Source organism: Drosophila tropicalis, unplaced genomic scaffold (genome assembly GCF_018151085.1).
Source record: "Drosophila tropicalis isolate 14030-0801.00 unplaced genomic scaffold, ASM1815108v1 contig_443, whole genome shotgun sequence".
Classification (NCBI taxonomy): domain Eukaryota; kingdom Metazoa; phylum Arthropoda; class Insecta; order Diptera; family Drosophilidae; genus Drosophila; species Drosophila tropicalis.
Genome location: NW_027172907.1, coordinates 2,228,274 through 2,250,224, shown reverse-complemented (window position 1 = coordinate 2,250,224; position 21,951 = coordinate 2,228,274). Strand labels below are relative to the sequence as shown.

Below are 21,951 nucleotides of genomic sequence, written 5' to 3'. Positions count from 1 at the left end.
GACTGTCGACCTGACTGCAAAACAGGCAAATCCAATAAGCCATAAGAAACCCCGCAAGTCGACTGCATAACGAGCCTTACGTATGAGTGAACGGAGGCAAGTGGTTGCATGGATAGATGGGTGGGTGGTTAGGCTAGACCCAGCAGGTTAAAGACCTCACTCAATTGCTTTGGCTTGGCGGTATAAAAATACATTTTATTTAAAAATTTGTTTCACACGGATGAGACGTCTCTCAGAGACAATGAATTCATACAGAGGAGGACAATTGAGTAAAATCTACAGGGGGGAGGTGGCGGTACATGGTACATATACACATACATATATATAGTTTATATTGTAGTACATACACACACACACACACACACACACATATATAGGTAAAATTAAGGATTAGAGCTTGGCATTGGATTCGCCGGATAGTCACTTAGCAGCGGCAGCATTCTTGCTAAGAGCCTTCTCCAGATTCTTTGCCAGTGTGTCCATGAACTCGAATGTCTCCTGGTAGTCCTTGCGCTCAACAGCACTAATGCTGCCCTTAATGCAAATGGCCAAATCCTTGGTCATGGCACCGCCCTCAATGGTATCGATGCACACCTGCTCCAAAGTCTCGGCGAATTTCTCTAGTTCGGCATTGTTATCGAGCTTGGCACGATGCAAGAGACCACGGGTCCAGGCAAAGATCGATGCAATGGGATTAGTGGAGGTCTCCTTGCCCTGCTGATAGAAACGGAAGTGACGGGTCACTGTGCCGTGAGCTGCCTCAGCCTCAACAGTCTTGCCATCGGGGCACAGCAAAACAGAGGTCATCAGACCCAAAGAGCCATAGCCCTGAGCCACCGAATCGGATTGGACATCACCGTCGTAGTTCTTGCAGGCCCACACGAAGCCACCCTCAGACTTCATGGCATAGGCGACCATATCGTCAATGAGACGATGTTCATACCAGATGCCGGCAGCCTCATACTGGGCCTTGTACTGCTTGTTGTACAGATCCTCGAAGATGTCTTTGAAACGACCATCGTATTTCTTGAGGATCGTGTTCTTGGTGCTCATGTACAGGGGCAATTTGCGGTCCAAGGCATATTTGAACGAGGCGTGGGCGAAGTCGACAATGGAGGCATCTGTGTTGAACATGCCCAGGGCAACGCCAGCACCCTTAAAGTCATTGATCACCTCTTCGATGACCTGGCCATCGTTACCCTTCCAGGTGAGGGTGAGCTTGCCGGGTCCGGGAACAACATAGTCCACAGCCTTGTATTGATCGGCATGGGCATGACGACCGATCACAATGGGTTTTTGCCAACCCGAGACCAGACGTGGCACATTCTTGCAAATGATGGCCTCACGGAACACTGTGCCTCCAAGAATGTTACGAATGGTGCCGTTGGGAGATTTCCACATCTTTTTCAAGTTGAATTCCTCCACACGCTTCTCGTCCGGGGTGATGGTGGCACACTTGATGCCCACATTGTACTTCTTAATGGCTTCGGCACAATCGATGGTCACCTGATCCTCGGTCTTGTCACGATGCTCAATACCCAGATCGTATGTGTGCAACTCAATGTCCAGGAAGGGCAAGATCAATTTGTTCTTAATCGAATCCCAAATGATGCGGGTCATCTCATCACCGAGAACATCCACAACTGGACCAGCGCGAATCTTTTGGGCCATCTGTGCGGAAGAGCAAATTACCAAACTTGAATAAGACTTTCGATATAGGATGAGAAAAGGTAAGGATAATTATGCAAAATGATCTGGCGGATGTGGAATATCACCTCATTGACTTGGGTAACCGAATTTTCCACCCTTCTAAGGGATTTCTTCATTTTGATATAGTTTTGCACAAGAGCTGCCTGGGATTATGGGCGGGGAAAAGGAAAGGCGACGGAATTAAATGAATGAATGATAGACTGACAGATTTTTCAATATAGTGGAGCAAAAGTGAACTTTGATCCCTCCCAACTCTTTGCATGATGAAGACCTACCACTGTGGTGCTGCTGGCGAAGTTCGCTTCAAACGCCGAGCGCATTAACAATTGCTGTGGACGGGCCATGAGCATGGCTTGAGTGCGGCGTATTACAAACATTTTGTTTTTACACTAAAAACTTTTACTTTCGATTTGTTTTTGTTTAATAACTATACAAATTTTGTTGTTATTTTGTTTCGTTGACACTTTTAGAAAAGTACAACAACAGATTCTCAGTTTCTCTGTGTTCTGTTTGTGTGTGTTTGTGTGGGGGGATAGAAAGAAAAAACGGTAAAACAAATTACTCTGTAGAAGCCACACACAAGCGTGTAGGAGCCGTTGCTAGTGATAACTGTCTGGGACTGTGGCTGGATTGCACTTGCTTGGCAGGGCCGCCGGCAGTGGGTTACAATTAGCACTTGTTGCGCAATCCCTCCCCGGGTAATCACAGTCTATATATACTGATAAGATTCAATGCCTTAAAACACTGATTAAAAATGCTCTCCAAAAAAACTGTAATAGCTGATGTTTACGCGTGATGAGAGCACTTGCTGCATCTGAGAGTGCACAAACTGTCAGAAGGAGCTTTTAATTAAATGTTTTTGCACATCAACAACAACAATGACACACACACACAGGCTTGTGTTAAAAATGCAATCGTTATCGCTTTTTGTTGTGCTCATCACTAGCTTACTCTCTCTCTCGCTCTCTCATACAGCTGATTTGTTGGTTATTGTTATCAGTATTGGGGACAAATTTTTCCACTAGCCGCTAATCACTCTCACTTCGGTCTTAAGTTCCTGTTTAATTTAGTGTACAAGTTCATGGTCTTAGCATCATCCTTCAATTGATAGCTTAAATTTATTTACTATTTACGGCGCGTGCCGGCATTGATGATGCCATTAAATTTCTTTTTTCCCAATCAGTTTTAAACGCTTAGTTAAATTTGCACCTGGCACCAAAATTCGTTAGTCATTTCATCATTATAAATTCTTTTCTAACGACTATAACAAAAAAAAAAAATAAAAGCAAAATAATTTAACTGCTAAATGAGAGACTTATGGAGCTTAAAGTTGTATAACAATTTCGGTATTTCATAATTTTAAAGACCTCTTCAGGTTAATGGCATGAACTAGACTCTACGTAAACACTTCTAGAATTGATGGCATTTTGGACTATTAATTTGATCTTATCATGTCAATCAAAATAGGAAAGTTCCAGATACTTGTATCTTGCTTTTTTTAATTATTAGTTTCACGAACAATCTATGACAATTGAAGGCTTTGTTTTCTGTAGATATTATGAAAATAATATAAATCTATGTATGCATAATATATCTTTTTAAATGTGGTAAATGAGAAAGCAAAATTCTTTTTTCAATAAATATTATTAATATGTTGTCAAGACAAGATTAGAAAGTATCTTCTTCCTCTATTTCCTTAATGCTAATCATTTTTTAATATATACCTAATACATATAATTTTGCCATTTCTTGTTAGGCAAATAGGAGGCTCGTTTTGAATAGATGATTACTCTGTCGAAATTAAAAAGGTGTGTCCAAAATCTTATCATTTTTCATTCATCAACACACAATACAATGTATTGTATAATACTAAATGTATGTAAACAATTGTGTCTCCATTTCGATCTATTTCTTAGTAAGTCATCACATATCCCTGACTGCAAATCAAACAATTTGGATAAACTGCTTTCTTAATTATTTATTTTCTCTATACGTTTTAAGTTTCACCTTGCAACAAAAGACTGGGATAAAGTAAATAGACTGGATAGCTGAAGAGAGAAAGAGTCTGACGGAACATGCAAAGTGGCGTGATGTTTGGCTTAAGCTATTATCACGCCTTGATTAAGGAGAATGGGGGGGAGACGAGTCCCCAAAAAAACTATGGGGTGTAGCAAAGCGAGCAATGGGTCAAAATTATGTATTCTTCTAGAGCTTTACGATAGATAGACAGACTTTGTTCCATCTACATATGTATGTGCTACATACATATATCACTATAATATCAGGCACTTCTACTGATAAGATTTCTCATTGTTTTGTACGTGCAAAAGCAAAATTATTACAACAATTGCGACACGAGCCTCCCCCTAAAATAATACATATGTATATGTATGTATGTATGTACGTACGAACAGTAGTTTTCTATGTGTAGTATCTTGAGATTTCCTTGAACAATCTGTCTACGTTTAAAGTTCACGATTAAACTTTGACAAATATGTACCTTGAAAATGAATTGAAATTAGAAATTTTGTGAAGGGAGCAGCGAGCGAGTAAATGCTGAATGCGGGGGGGCAGTGTGTCAGGTGTTAAATCTCAAAGTCTCGACTCTCTCCTGGCTGGCCTACGTGGAATTTGTCTTTTTATTTCTATCTCATTCTCGTGCAGGTCAGCCGGTGTCTGGTAAACCGGCTTTTAGAAAGAGACGTCAGTCAGTTAACGGGAGAGATGCGAGGGGGATACCGGATAAATTGCATATAAAAAGCTGTTGTCCACACACACACACACACATATACATATATGTGTATGCATATGTTTGGATACATATCGTTTGAATGTATAGGTGCCACAGTCTATGCATATGTATAGGTTTGTGGGGAAAGTTCAACGACAATGCATAAAACGAAGGCAAAGAGAAGGAGGCGAAAGAATTAAAAAAAAAAAACTCAAATTATTCATATAAACAACATTTGGCTTCGTATACATATTCATATGTATATTGGGTATATGTATGTAAATGTATGAAAGGAATAGAAACTTTGTTGATTCTTTGGCTTGGCGATTCTTTCGCAATTTGCTTCACTTACCTTTAAAGAAATTGAAAAACTTTAAAATTTTTTATTTATAAAAAAAAAAGATTTATGATTTTCTTCTTATTCGTTCTCTGACCGCAAAATAGCGAACCACTCCCAAGCTCTCACAATGACGAACTATAATCAAGACAAAAAAACTTATCAAAATAAGCTTAAAAAATTCGAATAATAAAACACAAATTATTTGAGTGCCGGACAAGTATAAAAACCACTATTTTTGCTGCTGCCAATATTTGAGCCAGTAATTCTACAGAGTTGCTGTTTGCTCACGAATGAGTCTGTCAAGTAACAGACTACTGGACAGTGTGACAGTATTTTAAGGTTCGGGATCACGATAGCGGATAAGCTTAAACAAGTTTTTAAGCAATTCTTGCGTTTTGGTTGGCGCGCAGAATTGTTTAATGTTTTTCCAGTTGCAAGCTCGGCGTCTGATCGTTGGAGCTTTTTCGGGCTGTGTCCCAGCTATTTTTGGAGTTGCGACTTTGCCATTGTTGTAGCTGTGTCTTAGCTATTTCGCCGATGGATTTGTGTGGGTGTGTTAAAATTCTAACATACCCATCATTCATGACGAATGTGACAAACAATTATTTTTTTTGTACTCTGAATTTGAGTTCTTTTCCCCTTTGTTTACTTTTGTGGCTGCCCTAGGATCAGTATGCTAATGTCCATTGAATCGGGTCTTCACAGGAACTTTAATTAAAATTAAACCAATTGACTGTAAGTACTGTTTATTGGATTTATTTATAATGCCGAAGAAATGCTTATGCTTATTTATGTCTAACATTACAGGTTATATACAAATCGGTGAAGATGTGGGTAAGTTCATTATATTTGATTGCTCGTTATCTTTGAGCTAGATCATTTGAGGTTCGGCCATGCTATTGACCTGGGAAACATTTGATTTGGAAGTTTCTCATAAATTTGTTGACCTTTACATGACGATTTATGAATCAATATCCGGACGGATATTGTCCAATATAAGCATTTAACATAATTTGTCTACATAGAAAATCTAGCTGACACTCCAATAGTTCCAACAATATAATAATTTAGCGATCTTGTCGAAGATTGTCGAACAAATTTATGCAAAAAAACATATTTTTTAATTCAGGTACCTCCTGATAGGGTTTTTGGTTTTTTTTTTTTGGCGCTTGAAGTATACAGAATTTTTGAAGTCTTTCATGTATTATGACCTAAAGTAATTAGTATTTCTTTAAAATGGGATTTTTAAAATCTTTAAATGCTCTGCTAGTTAATAGTTAATAAAATTTCATTCGAAATGTGAAAATTTGTGGGGTCATAAAGAAAGAAACAACTGAAGCAATATTTTGCAATTATCCCGTGACATAAATATGTATGTATTTAAATGACCAAAAGTAGTCAGAAAGCAAAAAACAAATGGAATATGTTAATATGCAAATACATATGTATGTACATATCTTATCAGTCGACCCACCGATGTGACCGACCCGACCGTTAAGCCCATCAAACGCAGCGACACATCTTGAGCCTAAGTCCAAATCTAATTGTTTAGCATGTGCCGCTGCGCTTTCATTTTCGAACAATTAGATAATCGTTGAACAGACAGCAAGACGGAGAAGAAGAGGAAAAAAATACAAAAATAAAAAATTCGAATTATATAATCTAATTATAACAAGTTTTCAGTCTAAAACTGATATAAAGAAATTCAAGTAAAACGCGTGGCGACAAGAGCGAAAACCTAAAGACATGAACGGAACGTGAACCATTAGCCAGCACATAAGTTTATATACAAATGTATGTACATACATATATAAATGTATATACAATGAAGAAGATACCAAGTCAATGAACGTGAAATGGTCGTCAATGCACATTGAAGTTGGTCTCTGGGGTTTGGGTTGGGTTGGGGTCTTGGTTTTTGGATTAGGTAGTCAACGTTGTAGTCGTTGGCCGTTTAGTGCGTGTCTTGTTTGCCATATTTGTCCCATTGGTTTTTTTTTTCTTCTGTTTTGTTATGTAAAAAAAAAAAAAAAAAAAAAAAAAAAAACAGAAGCGACTAGCAAACTAAACTACTTTTAATTTCACACAAAAAACCCTAAAAAAAAAAAAAACACACACACACACACAGAGAGGCAACTGCCAACAAAAATGCCCAAACGAAAGGTAAAAGAAAAGTAAAAGCCGCAGAATGCTAAAATATTAGCTAAAAATAGTTGGAACTTGGCCTTTTAGGAAAGTGAATACCGAACACTGAGAGAGCGAGATAGGGAGATAAAAAGAGATGGGATTGGGAATGTGGTCGTTTGGTGGTGGGAAGGAGGGGTCGGAAAGACCTAAAAACAATTTGCATAAACTACAATAAAAACATAAAACCAATGAGGCAAAAAAAGAGAAAAATAATAGAAAAATACTCATAAACATTAGTATTTTGTGATCTCTTCTTCTTGTTTACCATGCCACACAAGCTGAACTTTTCACTTGTTACACATACGCCCCGTGGTGCGTTGCAAATATTTCGGAATTTCGGGATGCTGTGCACGTTGTATGAGATTTCATTTCATTTCGTTTAATGTTAATACGCCTGCAATAACAAATTACTTCCTGTCTCTCTCTCTCTCTCTCTCCTCACCACATTCCGGAGGCAGCAGCTCCAAATTCTCGTGTCTTGTGTGTGTGAGAGTAAAAACAGTTTAAAAAAAAAAAAAAAAAATATTACTATTAATTATATTGGAATGGAGAAAGTCAATTTCGTCAAAGAAAAAAAAAACAAGACGTTTGGGTTTGAAAGACGTTGGCGTTGCAGACGCTTAGTCGATAGTGTGTGAGGCAGCAGCAGCGGCATCTCATCTCTTTTGTGCGCCATTTCTAAAGAAGTTGCCGGTTAGTCATTCAATCAGTTAGTCAGTCAATCAGTCAGTCAATCAGGCACTCAATTAGTTGGTGAGTTTCCATTTCAATGGCAGATATAATGAAAATGTACAGTCCAAATTTTTTCGCTTCATTTGAATAACAAGTACAGTCAATTACAATCAGAGGCGGATCTAGGGCTTTGCTTTCCAAAAGTATGCAATAAGCAGTTCCCGCGGAAAGCATTGCTTTAGGCACTTACCATGTTAGAAGGAAGATCCGCCTATTGGTACAAGATCATATCAATAGAATCTTTCATTAAATTGAAGACCCTCAACATTTGCTAAGAACTTTTCAATCCTTGAGATATAAGTATGTTATTGTATGTCTATGGCGAAAGCTTCGCTTGCACATTTCGATCTTATTTGCCGTCTCAATGTTTTATATCGAGCATTTTTAGTTTAATGCATTTTTATTCTTACTTTTTTCTAGTGGGGCATCTGATTAAAGTATCCATTTCAATTTTTTAAACATCAAAGACCAATAACAAATACAACAGGCTTTAAGATGCTTGCAGTCTTATCTAAGTGGAACGGCATTCTTTTGACTAGTCTTCGTCTTTCAACGTACTCCACTACTTTGTCATCTTCTTCTCTGTATCTCTCTCTCTCTCTGCCTTACTCCGTCAAACTGTAGAAACTAGTTCAGTTGATATTTTAATCGCATTTCAATCCGCCCCGTTGCCCCACCTGATTTCACATGCAAATCAAATGTCTTCTTTCTTTATTTAAGAATGCATGAAATCGAAATCTCAAAGACTCATCTTCCCCTCAATTGGTTTTAGTAGATCGTTGTTATTTATCAAGCGCTTGTTTTGGAGTTGCTGTTGGTGTTGTTGTGTGTGTGTGTGTGTTTTTTTTGTTAGTCTCTGTGGTCATTTGATTATGTTTACAGTTACATTTAAGTTTATGCAAATTTATGTTAAGACCACAGTAAAGCAGAAGTGGAGAGGGGGGGCGAATGTGAGTGAATGAATGAATGAGTGAGTGAGTGAGTGTATAAGGCATCGGCAATACAATTTGATTGGTTTTTAATTTGTTGGGAGAGCAGGTCCAAGAGCCCAAGACCGAGGCCAATTCCGAGTCCGAGTCCATCAAATGCCAGTGAAAGGTGTTGTCAACGTTTCCTTGCCAATATAACTTGGCTTTCCAAAATGCGCAAAAAACGAAAGCCAAACAACGTTAGCCAGCCAGCCAACATTTGCGTTCGTTTTTACTAATGAAGTGCAGCAGCAGCAGCCACAACGACGACGACGACGACGACAATTGTTGCCCACCAATGTTGCTTGTTGCTAGTTGCTTGTTATATATGTTGCATACCAGCTGTTATATTGGGTCAATGTATCGAGGCCCATGCCCAGAGTGAACAACGCAGAAGCCCAGCCACGCACAATGGCCACAATATCCATTGGTCCAGCTTCCAGTTAGAGCTCCATGATTAGGCGGCTTTCACATGGCTTCTTTTTGTTACCTGTTGTTGGGCACAGGCTTCTCTAGTCAGGGTCCTCAGTGTGCGCTCTATTGTTTTGTCAGCTAAATATGGCCTATAGCCAAATATTAATTCATGGTGTTCCTTCCCTCTCCCCTCATCCATCTCATGTGTGTGTGTGAGTGTGTGTGTGTTTCGTTTTATGCAAATTTCAAAACTGGAAAGTAATTGAAGTGCGGAAATGTTGAAAGCAAAAAGGGAATGGGATTCGGATTGAGAATGGAATTGAGAATGGAAATGAGAATGGTACCGGCAAAATGAAAATGGAAATGGAAATGGCAATGGTAATGAAAATAGCTTAAGGCCAGGACACACTGAAAATCGTTGGACATTTGGATTGGCATTTAACATGGTTATGCTTGATTACAGGTACAACAATATCAAGGGACCAACTAAATATAAAGGCAATTACACTTAACTATAGAAAACAACAATACAAACAAAATTTGCTAATAGAATGAAATCTTTAATCAGATTCTTAGTTGGAGATTACAAAACAAAAAACACATTAATCTTTATCAACAAACTTAACTGGCTCCTGTTTAAATTTCATGGTTAATTACATGGATCGAATAATATAACAAACTGTAGATTATGGCACTTAACTGGCAGCCAAGCGATATCGAATCTTTCCTTTTTGTTAGTTGTTTTTTGGTTTTGGTTTTTTTTTTTTTTTTGCTTTTGTCATTTTGACAGACATAATTATCAAAATAGAAAAGAAATAATAAACAACAAAAAAAAAAAATTTCGCTGGATAAAAATATATTTTTGTTTCTATTTTCTTCTTTTCATTTTTATTGTAGGTTTTTTTTTTTTTTTTTTTATTTTGTGCATTTGTGCAAAATGTCAAATTCATGGCTGTGGCCTCTGTTTTTTTTTTTTGTTTAGCTTTTTTGTTTTTTTTCATCTTCTATTTCTTTTGCTTTTTGAGGCTAAATGACAGGCGTGAAGTTTTTTGGTAAACCCTTCACGGCAAATGGATGGCTAGATGGATGGATGAATGGATGGAATGGTGTGTGGTGTGGTGTGGTATGGTCTGGAATGGAATGGTTGTATATGTGGGATGACTTGTAAGTTGCAGGGTGAAAATCAAAAGAAAAGAAATTTAATTATAGTTTGATGGCAGGCAAATAGTTTAAGACTTCGAGACTCCAAACTCTAAACTCCAACTCTGACTCCAGCTTTTGACTCTGGACTCTCTGTGTGCATCTTCCGCCTCTCTCGTTCAATTGTCGTTGAAAGCAAAATTTCCAATTGATTTTCTTGTTGTTGTTTTTGTTTGGTTTTGGTTGTGTTTTACACGCTTTTCGTTTTTATTATGCGCATTGCTGGGGCGAAACAATTTTTTTTTGCCAACAATATTTGACTATCATGCCAAGGAGAAATGTCAGGCAGAAGCAGAGGCAGAGCAGCAGCAGCAGCAGCAGCAGCAGCACTTTCATCGTTTCAGTTTGGGCCCAAAACGCTTACGCAGCATGAGATCGGTTATTAGAAGAAGAAGAAGCAGCAGCATCAACCCAAGAAGCCGGAGATGAAAGATGCTGGAGCAGGAGATGCTGCTGAATAGGGGAGAAGGGAACTTGAACTAAGCCAGAGTCTCCACTATCTCGGCTTGAGCCATGGAGTCGGGCTTCTAGCAACTATTTTGAAAGCTCATCTTTTTGGCCTAAGAGCCAAGCGCCAAGCGCCGGGGTCATGCAACAGCAACAGTTACTTATGTCGAGGTGGGAGTGCGACTAAGGAAAGGGGAGGAGAATAGACAAGGCACATTTTGGTGCAACTGAAATTTATTTGCTTGCCACAAACGGGGTATGTTCATTTCACTCAAATGCTAATTTTGGAAATGAAATTTTAGTTCAATAACCATCACACCTTCAAACGACTAGGCTTATTCTAATCATGATCTGAATTCCGCCCATTTCTTGGATTGGCTTTGGCTCTAGATTAGTCTACTTGAAATTACATATATTGACAGATGAACATTATGTATTTGAGATAGTTGGAGTTATATGTGCATAGTTTATGATCAATTTACCTTTTTGTTATCCTTAGAAAATAATCGAAATAAACACCTTGTTAGAGTATTGCCTATGCCCATTGAACATCTACATAAGGTAATTTTTGCTTTGCCATGGACAAATTTGTGTTGTTGCCAAGGGAATGGGACATGGAGAGATGCAGAAAGAGAAAGAGTTTGGGGAAGATGTATTGGGTTTAAGATTCGGTTTTGGGTTGGTGATTGTTGGTAATGGAAGTACCGTAATGATGTGCTAATGATGGCCACGCTAAAGCAATTAATCTTCGCACAGCATTTTGGCCGTTTTGATCGGTCTTCCTGCCTTCCATTCATATTCATAGTTCAGTCGACCCGTGCCTCGTTCCGCGTACCTCGTACCCCGGGCTAAACCCAACCCATAAGCATTCATTCATTCAATTCATTTCGAGCGCGTGTTTTCATTAATTGATAGCGAAATTGTTTGTAATTAAATGATTTATTTTTTTTTTTGTGTGTTGCACTTTCACTTGAGAGATGGAGGAAGATTCAAAGATTATAGAGTTGTAGGTATAAAATGGTTAATATATCATTAATTAATTGATAATTGGTAAAACAAAAAAAGATTGATATGCTCATTTTTTATTTTCTGGAAAGATCCTTAATTCTAACTAACTGAGAGAAAGCTGCTTCAAAGTGGATCACACAGTGTAATGTCATTTGGTTGAAAATGATTCATGGACTAAATATGGAGGGGGTCTTAAAATAGAATAATCATTTTGGGACTCACATTGACATTAGGTAATGTCAATCTTCATTAGCCATTCCCCCCTCTATCCTTCCCATCTTTGCCTGCTCGTTTTGTTAATCTTCTTCATAACTTTCTGACAAATGGCCATACAAAACTTTTACTCATTCGGCCATCAGTCAAATGTCAACTAATCCTTCTAAATATGCCAACTTCAATTTGCATAATAAACAAATTTGTTAGTGATAAAAAACCAAAATGGAAAGAAATGTTTAAACGAAATGGAAAAGAAATGTTAAACAAATGAAACGAAATGCTTACATAAAGCGAACTAGCTCTATAGCTCTCTGAGAAACTGAAACTGAATTGGTTAAAAAAAAAAAAAAAAAAAATATATTATGACCAATTAAAATTACGTATACGCAATTTGTATGCCAATTTGTTTTAAGGTTTTTCTTCTCTTTTTTTGCTACTGTCTGTCGCCCCTCTAAGCTATCAACCCCGTCTTCTATCCCCCTGTTCGTTTTCATACTTAAATATGTGAATGAATGAATGAGTTTTAAACATGTTTTCACTTTTAATATGCACATACGCACACACTCATTGAGTGACTGTGCGTGTGTGTGTGTGTGTGTCTGAGGGAGAGAAGAAATGCTGAGTGAAACGAACGGATTTAGTTTTGCTTTTGCTATAATTTGACTCTGGTCTATGGCATTTTTTGGCATTTAATGATCATCATCATTATCAGTTCCCCCCCCCCATCCCCTGTGAGTGTGTGTGTGTCTTTCTCTTTCTATCTCTCTCACTCTCTGTCTCTTTGCTCTGCTCTGGTTCTGCTTCATTTTGTTTAATGACAATGAAAGATACATTCATATACAACATGATGTTTAGTTAACGTTTTGCTTTCGTTTATGATGAACTTTCACGTATGCCCAAGACTAAGGAAAATTATCGCCCCTCACACCACCAACCCCACCTATTACATTGCTATCTCTCTGCTCTCTCCTCTCCGGTGCTCTCCACTCCCTTTCTCCATGGGGGGATAGAAAGAAGATTTGAAACTTTTTAAACGTTTTCTGGGAATTACCTAATTTCGGTTACGAAACAAATCAATTAATGCATGCCAAAGAGAAGAGGGAGGCCCCTCCACCCACCTTGTAGGTTTAACCTTAGACTTAGACCCAGACCCAAATAGAGAAAGATCTAGCGTGTAAGAGAGAGAGAAAGAGTTGGAGAATTTCCCTCTAATGAATATGAATATTTGTATCATTTGGCTTGGCTTTCATTTCTGCTTATTGTTCCTTTATTCTGAGACCACAAAATATAATTTTCGCATACAAAATTTCACTAGTTGGTTGATTTCCATTTGAAAAGGAAGTGCTAAAACCGCACGCGACTTGCCAATTTTCCAATGCTTTAATACTTCAAATTGCAATACGATTCTATTCAATTTCGAATTTTGCTTAAATCAAGTCATAAAAATACTCATCCATCGAAAAGCAGACTTTTCTAATGGGGCTCCCGTCATTTTAATTAAAGTTTGCTACAAATTGCGTATACGCCCCATGAAATGGCACACACACACACAGGCACACACAAACATACCAACATAGTTGGTGATCAAAAGCTGCAGATGCAGATGCCGATGGCGATGCCAATGCCGATGCAGTTGATGGATAGATCAATCCATGGATTGAGAAAGAGATGGTGCGGGGAAATTTATTGCTATTTATTCAATGAGGCAGAGAGAAAGAGCGAGAAAGAGATGGTGCAAGGTAAGAAAGTAGTTTATCTGCTATATTTTATGAATGAAAATGTATTAAAGGCTCTAAAATAACCCATATACATACATTTAAATTGTTTTGGTCTAGTTAAATATTTATTTAGAAAACATATTTTATATACATATCTTTTAATTATCATGATTGGCTAATCATATACTAAAGATTTGTCACAATCTAATCAAACAAAACATCACAAGTTAATAAAGGAAAATAGACTGAGAGTCAGCTGGATTGGTAAAGGGAATGAGATTAATTTGAATCGATTGCTGCCTACTTTGAATTGGTATTTAGCCTTAAGGTTAGTCCTCGATTTGGTTGAATGCTTTTCAGTTTTCGCGTTTTTTTTTTTTGTTGGTTTATAATAAATTTATGAGCTGTCCCAGCTTAGGAATACATTTTTACAATTGCCATTTGGCATTTTTGGTGAGCAGCCACCCAAAAACTTGGACATATTGTGGCCATATGAAGACTTCAAACTGTTTCAATGCAATTCATTGTTGTTGCTTTTACTTCTCTTTGCTGCTGCTGCTGCTGTTCTGGTGCATGTCAGGGGACTGGCTTTGAGGCCAACTGCTACTTACTGGACTGGACTCAGATGGGAACGGGGTTGGGACGATAGAGCGGTAGCTACGACGACGACGACTGGCCATAATATGTAATTTCAATGATTTGCATACAAAACACTTTTCACCAAACCCAAAACCAAAACGAAACGAAACCAAAGAGAATAGTGAATGGTTGATGAGCCGGGGAGGTAGATGGTGGTGATGGGGATAAAGAGAGAGAGAAAGAGAGAGGGAGAGATGATGCTTGGCTGGACCGACCACATCCACATCTCAGGTTAGTTTTATGCCTGCTGCTGCTGCTGCTTTGGCCAACTTGGAGTTAGGCAAAGGCAATGAAGTTGGAGTCCGAGTTGGAGTACATAGAGAATTGGCATGGACAAACAAACACGTTAAATACTTCCGCGTTCGCGTTCTGTGATGTGGATGTGGCTTCTCTTCCCCTTCTCCCCTCCAGCCACCACACCCCTGTATCATCTTTCTCTGTCTTTCCTTCGTATTTAACTCCAACTGCTCATTTTAAGTCAGCCAAATGCATGGGCCGGGCCTGGGCTAGCTTAACTAAATAAGTAAACGGGATGATGGGGGGTGGTGAGGTTTTACAGGAGGTATGGGACATTGAGATCTCTTTCGTATTCATAAGCTCAAAATATTCATATTTGTCACGAAGAAAAATACTCAAGAAGGTACACTGCAAAAAACTATCATAGATAAGAATTTGCAAATCCTTAGCTAGAAACCTAGAATTTTATTCGTATTCAAAGCTTCTTTATACCTATCTAGAAGACTTATCCTTAAAATCATTTAATTTGTACATAAATGAAAATTCATTTACATTACAAAATATGTTTTAATATAAAAAACTAATCATAAATTGCAATGAGAATTCCATATCTTTCTTTCTGACTTTTCTATATGTTCAAGCCATTACTGAGGCCATAATGGCATTATGTCCTTGAACTCTAAAAAGAACTAAAGACCCTAAAGTTCACCTAACAATAAAACATTTCTTTCTTTTATTCTTTTTTTTTTGACATACTTTATTTGATCGCCAAAAAATTAATGTGTCATTGTTAGTTTCTTTCTTTTTGTTGAAAAAGTTGTCAATTCATAAAGAAAATCTTATCCCTATACAATTGCATGGCAGTGTATTGCTGAAACATGGCCATTAAATAAAGGAATGGAGATAAATTTTGTTAACAGTGTAGAGGAGAGTTTTGGCTTAAAATTTTCGTTGACCAAACCGAATGAGGCCAAACTAATGGGGTTGTTGCTGAGGGGCGGGGGGAGGTGGGGGGGGCAACAAATGGAGGATTCTGCGAAAACCGAAAATTATAATAACCAGTTTACAAAAAAACAAAAAAAAAAAAAAACAACCATCTCCTCACATCCCCAAGAACAACAACAAGAAGTTGCGTGAAAAAATACAGTTTAATTTTGTGTGTGTCAGAGTGTATGTGTGTGTTTTTATGCTAAAACAAAAAAAAAATAAAATAAACCTTCGTTCAATGACCCGTTGAAAACGTTTTTCAAAAGGGTTTCGAGTTGTGGTATAAAAGGACAGAAGCAAGCACGAAACACGATGATGTTCTGCAAGTTGGCGAAAGTTTTTTTTTCCTACCTCTTCATCCTCCCTTGCCCTCTTCCCTGTGTCTCTGATTGTGGTGGTGGTGGTGTTGGTGGTGTCATGAGGAAGAGGGAGTAGGGAGTAGGGAGAAGAGGTCTTTTTGGGTTTTTGGGGCCATTTAGATTTTTAACGAGATATTGGGCATAGTTAGTTAGTGACAGTGGGCCTTTCCTTTGGCACACGGCCAGCGGCGGCAACAACGGCAGAGGCAGATGCAGCGACAGAGGCAGAGACAGAAACTGAGGCAGGGGTAACTGGGGCAGGGGCTGGGACAGCAGCAGCAGCATATGAAAACTGCAATAAAGCAAATGCCTGACGATGCTTGTGGCCCAAAATGAGCAGCACAACAGAAATGTATTTATTTTTTTTTTCTTAATTTTTTTTTTTTGTGTTCGAACAACAAAAATTCCAAAAGCAAATCCATTTTGTTCCGACTTTCATTTTGGAGCCAAAACCAAATACACACACACACACAACAGAGGCACAACACAACGGCAACAACAACAAAAAGTGAGTGAGCTGCTGCTGCTGCTGCACAGTTTGAAGACAATTGTATAAATGAAAGTTTAAGATCTACACCGGCAACTGTTTTTTTTTTTTTTTTGGCTTTTTGGCTTTTTGGTGAGGGGGAACCAACGTGGAGTTTGGTTGGGTTTGCCGTGCCGTGTGCATATGTGTTTGTAGGGCAGGGCAGGCGTGTGCGGCCGGCATCGACTTTGACTCTGTGATATGAGCTAACGGTAGCGACAGGTACCAGATACACCGGCCACTCCACTTCACTCCACTCCACTACACTACTACACCGCACTCCACTCGAGAGTTGCCGAGAGATGGCGATGGAGATGGAGATGGCGATGGTGACGGCAATGGCAATAGCTATATGGCCATTGGAGTTGGAGTTGGAGTTGAAGTTAGAGTTGGAGGAGACCCGGCACGTGTTGGCTCGAGACCAGAGCAAAAGCATTTTTCAATTGTTGTAAATGATCATCAATGTTGATAATGATGTTGCTACCGAGCAATGATGACCATTTCTCCTCTACAAAGTAGTTGCAACAGTTGTTACAATTTCGATTTACTTTTGCTTTTCATTGTGTTTGAGGCGATTGTGAATGGATTTTCATTCTTTCTCTCTCGGATACCCTCCGGTATCTCCCATCCTCCATTTCCATCATCAACATCATCATCATCATCATCAGCTTCTACATTGAATTCATAAATTTTGTAAAGGTTTTTAATCACAAATTTTATGCTTTATAGATTAAAAAGAAAACATAAGAACAAGGCGGCAAAACTTAGACAACGTTTCGCTTCCTCTATTCCGCACAAAAATCGCATTGAAATTGAAATCACATTTCATTGCCCCCTGCCAACAACAACAGCAAGAACTAAAATATCTTGCAAAATCCAAAAATCATCATTCACAATCACCACCAATTATAGCAACGATTCTTTCGTTCTCCGGCTCTTAAGGACAATCAACTTTAGGTCGGTCTCTCCCTTCCGGTGGCTGTTAGTCGGCTGTTAGTCTGCTGGCCAGTTGGAAACGCTTGTTGAAATAAATCTTCAAATTAAGAAAATTCACCAAAATCAAAGCAATTTTTTTGTTTCTGCTCTCTGTTCTCTGCTTGGTTTTTTGGTTTCTTTGCCCAGATAAGAGAACGAGATCTAAAAGAAGGGGAAGCAGAATGTAAAAAAAGATCAGCGCTTTGAAGTGCCCACTTGCCATAATCAACAAAAAAATACAACAACAAAAATTGTGTCTACACCCTTTTTAAGTGATTGCTTAAATGTGCGAGGGTGGTTTGAAAGGTTTAGAAACTCTTAAAAGAGGGTTCTTCTTTAAGCGAATTGTTATTATAACCATCTAAATCTACGAATCAAGAGCTTAGCCAGGGGCGACAAGCTCCAGCTGCCCTTTCCTGTTCTTACCTGGCTATGCCTTTCCAAGGAATGCCTCAACATGTATCCTTAGTTAGAAAATGAGAACAAAAATTGATCTTCTTCGTTTTGAGACTGAAAAGTCTTTTTAAAGTTCAATAAATAGATTGAGTAACCCTCCCAAGAATCAAAGACCTGACACAACACACTTTTTATTTCAATTCTTTTTGTCGTTTTTTTCATTTTTTGTTGTTGTTTTTTTTTTTTCATCTTTTGTTGTGTCTCACAAAATGAACTCAAATGCGAAAATTACACCCCAAGCGACCAATTTAAAACCATTAAATTATAATTTTAAATTTTAAAGAGGCCTACACACACACACACACACATACAGACACAGAAGTTCATATATTGAAGATGCGAACATCAGACATCTCCAAAAAGCATTATTCAATTAGAGTGTAGAACGCATTGTTTATATATACATAAGTACATATGAATTTGTTGTCTTTTTTTCGGACCTTTTGCCAAATGGAGCCAAGTGATGAAACGATGAAGTAGAGTGGCTGTGGGGGTATGGGGGGTGTCGATCGGGTGGGTAGATAGGTAGGCAGAAGAAGACTTATTTATTCCTAAAGTGATTTCTGCTCAGTTGCCACACGATTTTCACAAGTGACGGAAGAAAGAACCAAGAAACGGTTAATTTTCCGCACCACATCCTCCCCACACCCTCTCACACCCTTTAACCCTTGAGGGGGTGTGTAGGTGTATCTATAGGAAGGAATCTGCATTTCAAGTTGCAGATATCAGATGAAAAACGAGAAAAGTGGCAGCGGGGGAGTGGGGAGGTGAAAAAGACAAGTGCACAGTGTCCCCAACTGACACTCATAATTAACGAAACAAATAAAGCACAAACACACACACACACACACAGCTAGCTAGCCAGATGGGCATTCACATGCAAGTGCAAGAAAAGCAACAACAACAACTAAGTAAAGCGAAACGAAGACGAAGAAGGCAGGCACTTGTCGTGTCTGCAAAAGCTTCGCTTTAGCTAAGCTGCTGCTGCTGCTGCTGCTGCTGCCGCTGAGGCTGCTGCGGCGGCTCCGACTCTGGCTTAGGCTGCCTTGACTTTGTCTCTAAGCGACGGCGACTGAACGCGAGCTTTTAAGCTGCTGTTGCCGCGGCGGCTGCAGCTGCTGCTTGTCTTAGTTCTTTAAGTCCGTTGTTGGGCTGGCTCCTCTTCAGTTCGTTGCTGACCATCGTTACGTGCGGATGTGCTACGAGGCACTCAGCTAACCTCTCAGCCTCTTCTTCGTGTCTTGCCTTTTCCAAAAAAAAAAAACACATAAACTAAACTACAAACGAAAAAAAAAAACATCAGTGTCTAGATTGTTGGCTCAACGGGGACCAGCAAACAAATTTCAAATTTCAAATTAAACATATCGAGGAAGCAGAAAAAAAACATTTTTCAAAAAATCCCCAAAAAATTATACGAAAAATTTTGAATATTTTTTTAAAAGTGAGCGACGTGAGTGTTATAATACGAAACGAAACACGGTAGCTAAATAACAGTATTTTGCCCGTAAAACCAATAAGAAAGGAAAAAACATAAACTAAATAGAAATGCCAAAAAGAATGATTTAATAATTAATAATATTAGTAATAATTTTTAGGATAATTGATTGTTATCATTACGATTTTTTTTTTTTTTTAAATTTTATTTTGAAGGTGAAGGAATTTTTTTTTTTTTTTTTTTGTCGGTTTAATGATTGAGAATTGGACTAAGGCGCGGCCTATCAAGAGTATGTAATTTCTGTTGCATTGCGCATTCTAAATACACACACTCGAAAAACAAACAAACAAACAAACAAATGAACAAACGTACAAACAAACAAACAAACATACGAAACCAGGCAACAGGCAACAGTCAGGCAGGAAGGCAGGCAGGCCAAAGGCAGTCAAGTAGAAGATGCAGCCGCAGCAGCAGCAGCAAAAGGCGACGACGCACTCCTTCCTCCCTATGGCTTGGCCCATGGACCAAGGCTAGTTTGAAGATGCAGATGCCCCAAGCCCCCCAAGTCACAAGCCAGTCCAAGCACATGTGTGTTTAGTCTTACCAATTCTCTTTCTTTCTCTCTCTATATCTTTATCTCTGCTCTGCTCTGCGCTCCTCTTGCGCATCCCCGGCATCTGGATGGCTCTACCTCAATGGCATCTCTCGCTTTACTCTTCCCCATCAGTGTCCTCCTTCGCCGCCACCGCCGCCTCTCGTTGTTGTTGTTGTTGTTGTCGTTGTCTTTTTAACTATTCGAAGTTTTGTGGCTGTTGCCGCCATATTGGGTTCTATAACGGTGCAAAAATCGCGCTGCTTTTTTTTCCATTTTAAAGCCAGTGAGCAACAGCAGCAGCAGCCTTACTAGAAGAAGAAGAATCAGTAGAAGAAGTCTGTAGACACTAGACAAAGTTGGTTTTGTTGCTTGCATTGATGACGACGGCGACTAAGACGACCCAGCGACCGCAAAAAAAAAAAAAAAACCCAGAACTGAACTGTTCTAAAGCCAGCGAGCACCCCCTTTGCCTTTGCCCCGCCCAGCGTTCTTTGCGGTTTGCACACAGCTCAACACTTGAAAAACTAAAACCTTTTTTTTTTGTGTTATCTTTTTCTTTGCCTTGATCGTTTTGATCATCATCATGTGGTTCTTCTTCTTGCTCTTCTGCTTCTTTCTTTTCTTCTTGCGGTGACAGTCCTTAAGACTAGGTCAGAAACTTATTCTTTTTGTCTGTGTATGTCCATAAATTGAAACACACCACCGGTACCATTACCACCACCACCAACCCCATTACCACCACTAGCACCACCTGAATGTACCCTTTGACCCCAACATAAAGGCAAATAATCATCATTCTCTCACCATAAAAAACGTGACTTTCGGGCGCTATAATTTGAAATTAGCATAGAACACTTAAATGCAAGTTCAAGTTAAAGATTTTAAGTTCTTCGTTTGACTAATTTTTATTATATACCCACGTATGATTATTTCTTCTTTTTTTTTGGTTTTCTCTCTTTCTCTCTCTGGCCAACCAAAAATTGAACTTTCGGCCTTAGCCACGGACGGAGACTTAAGGCCACTAGCCACTTTTGAGTTGGCTGCTGCTGTTGTCGTTGTTGTTCTTGTTGTGGTTGTTGTTGTCGTCATCTGCTTCACCTACTCGTTCCCTTCTTTCCTTTTTTCTCAGTTTTATTAAGTTATAAAAAAAAATAGAATGCTCCCAGCTAAATTCTAACGGTAACAAGCTTAGACCTTCTGCTGTCTGTGCCTCTGTGTGGCTAGTCAGTCGGCGGACTCCATACATTGCAATAAAATGAAATTTTATGAACAAAAAAAAAAAAAAAAAAACAACTCAAAATTATATGAAACACAAATGCCGCTAGCAGATCCCAGTGACGACTTCAAAATACCCTCTAGAACCCTGGCTCTGGCGCCGTTTTACTAAGTAACATCTAAATCTAAATAGATAATTTAAAACTAGAGTAAACTTTACTTAGCAAATCGGTTAATTTGTTCGATTTGCAGATTGCTAATCGTACTTTACAGGGTATGGGACAAAATATAAGCCACAAGGGAATGCGGGCAGTAGGGTGTTCTTACGAAGGGGATGTAGCAAGTGAAAATAGCAACTCAAAATATACATATAAACAAAGAACAGGAATACAACAAAAACAAAAAAAAAAAAAAAAAAAAGGGGAAAAACTACTTGACTTGGATTTAGGTGTTAAATTACCAAGTTTGTTGCCTAAGTCTTTCGTTTTTCCTATGGCATTCCAAGTGTGGCGTGAGAGAAAGAGTTCGCGCTAGTGAGTGAACCAGTTGGGGATGGGGTTAGGGACAAAAAGAGATAAAGAGGGTGAGACAGCCGTGAGCATATAACTGCAAAATCGTAAAAAAGACTTAAAAATTATTATTATTATTATTATTATTGCTTTTTTTGGTAACTATTCTTTTGTTTTTTTTTTTCTTTTTATGATATTGTTTAGCACATTTCCTTTGGGTCTATTTTAATTTTATTTCGTTTTTTTTTGTTTTTGTTTTTCTTTTGGTCTACGCAAAAGTTCAAAGGGTTAAAACCTTCACACACAAACACACACACACACACACACTAAAACACACATGCTTACAA

The 21,951-nt window shown here is 38.6% G+C and overlaps 1 protein-coding gene and 1 long non-coding RNA gene across 4 annotated transcripts; one reads left to right on the top strand and one right to left on the bottom strand.

Annotated features, from left to right (window-relative positions):
• Window positions 1-168: 168 nt before the first annotated feature.
• On the bottom strand, window positions 169-4,973 carry Idh (isocitrate dehydrogenase [NADP] cytoplasmic). 3 transcript variants are annotated; one of them, XM_068285895.1, is made up of 3 exons: window positions 1,986-2,534; window positions 1,776-1,853; window positions 169-1,671 (listed from the first exon to the last, which is right to left on the bottom strand). In XM_068285895.1, exons 1-3 carry the CDS (start codon window positions 2,085-2,087, stop codon window positions 421-423), a joined length of 1,431 nt encoding a protein of 476 aa, XP_068141996.1. In that variant the 5' UTR covers window positions 2,088-2,534; the 3' UTR covers window positions 169-420. The 3 variants fall into 3 exon arrangements, with proteins under 3 accessions (XP_068141996.1, XP_068141998.1, XP_068141997.1); XM_068285897.1 differs by lacking the exons at window positions 1,776-1,853; window positions 1,986-2,534 and adding an exon at window positions 4,794-4,973; XM_068285896.1 differs by lacking the exon at window positions 1,776-1,853 and having other exon boundaries at window positions 1,986-2,532.
• A 413-nt stretch (window positions 4,974-5,386) lies between these two features.
• On the top strand, window positions 5,387-21,932 carry LOC137573824 (uncharacterized). Its single transcript, XR_011031925.1, has 3 exons — window positions 5,387-5,516; window positions 5,589-5,615; window positions 21,884-21,932. It is a non-coding gene; the product is annotated as an uncharacterized lncRNA (long non-coding RNA).
• The last annotated feature ends 19 nt before the right edge of the window (window positions 21,933-21,951 follow it).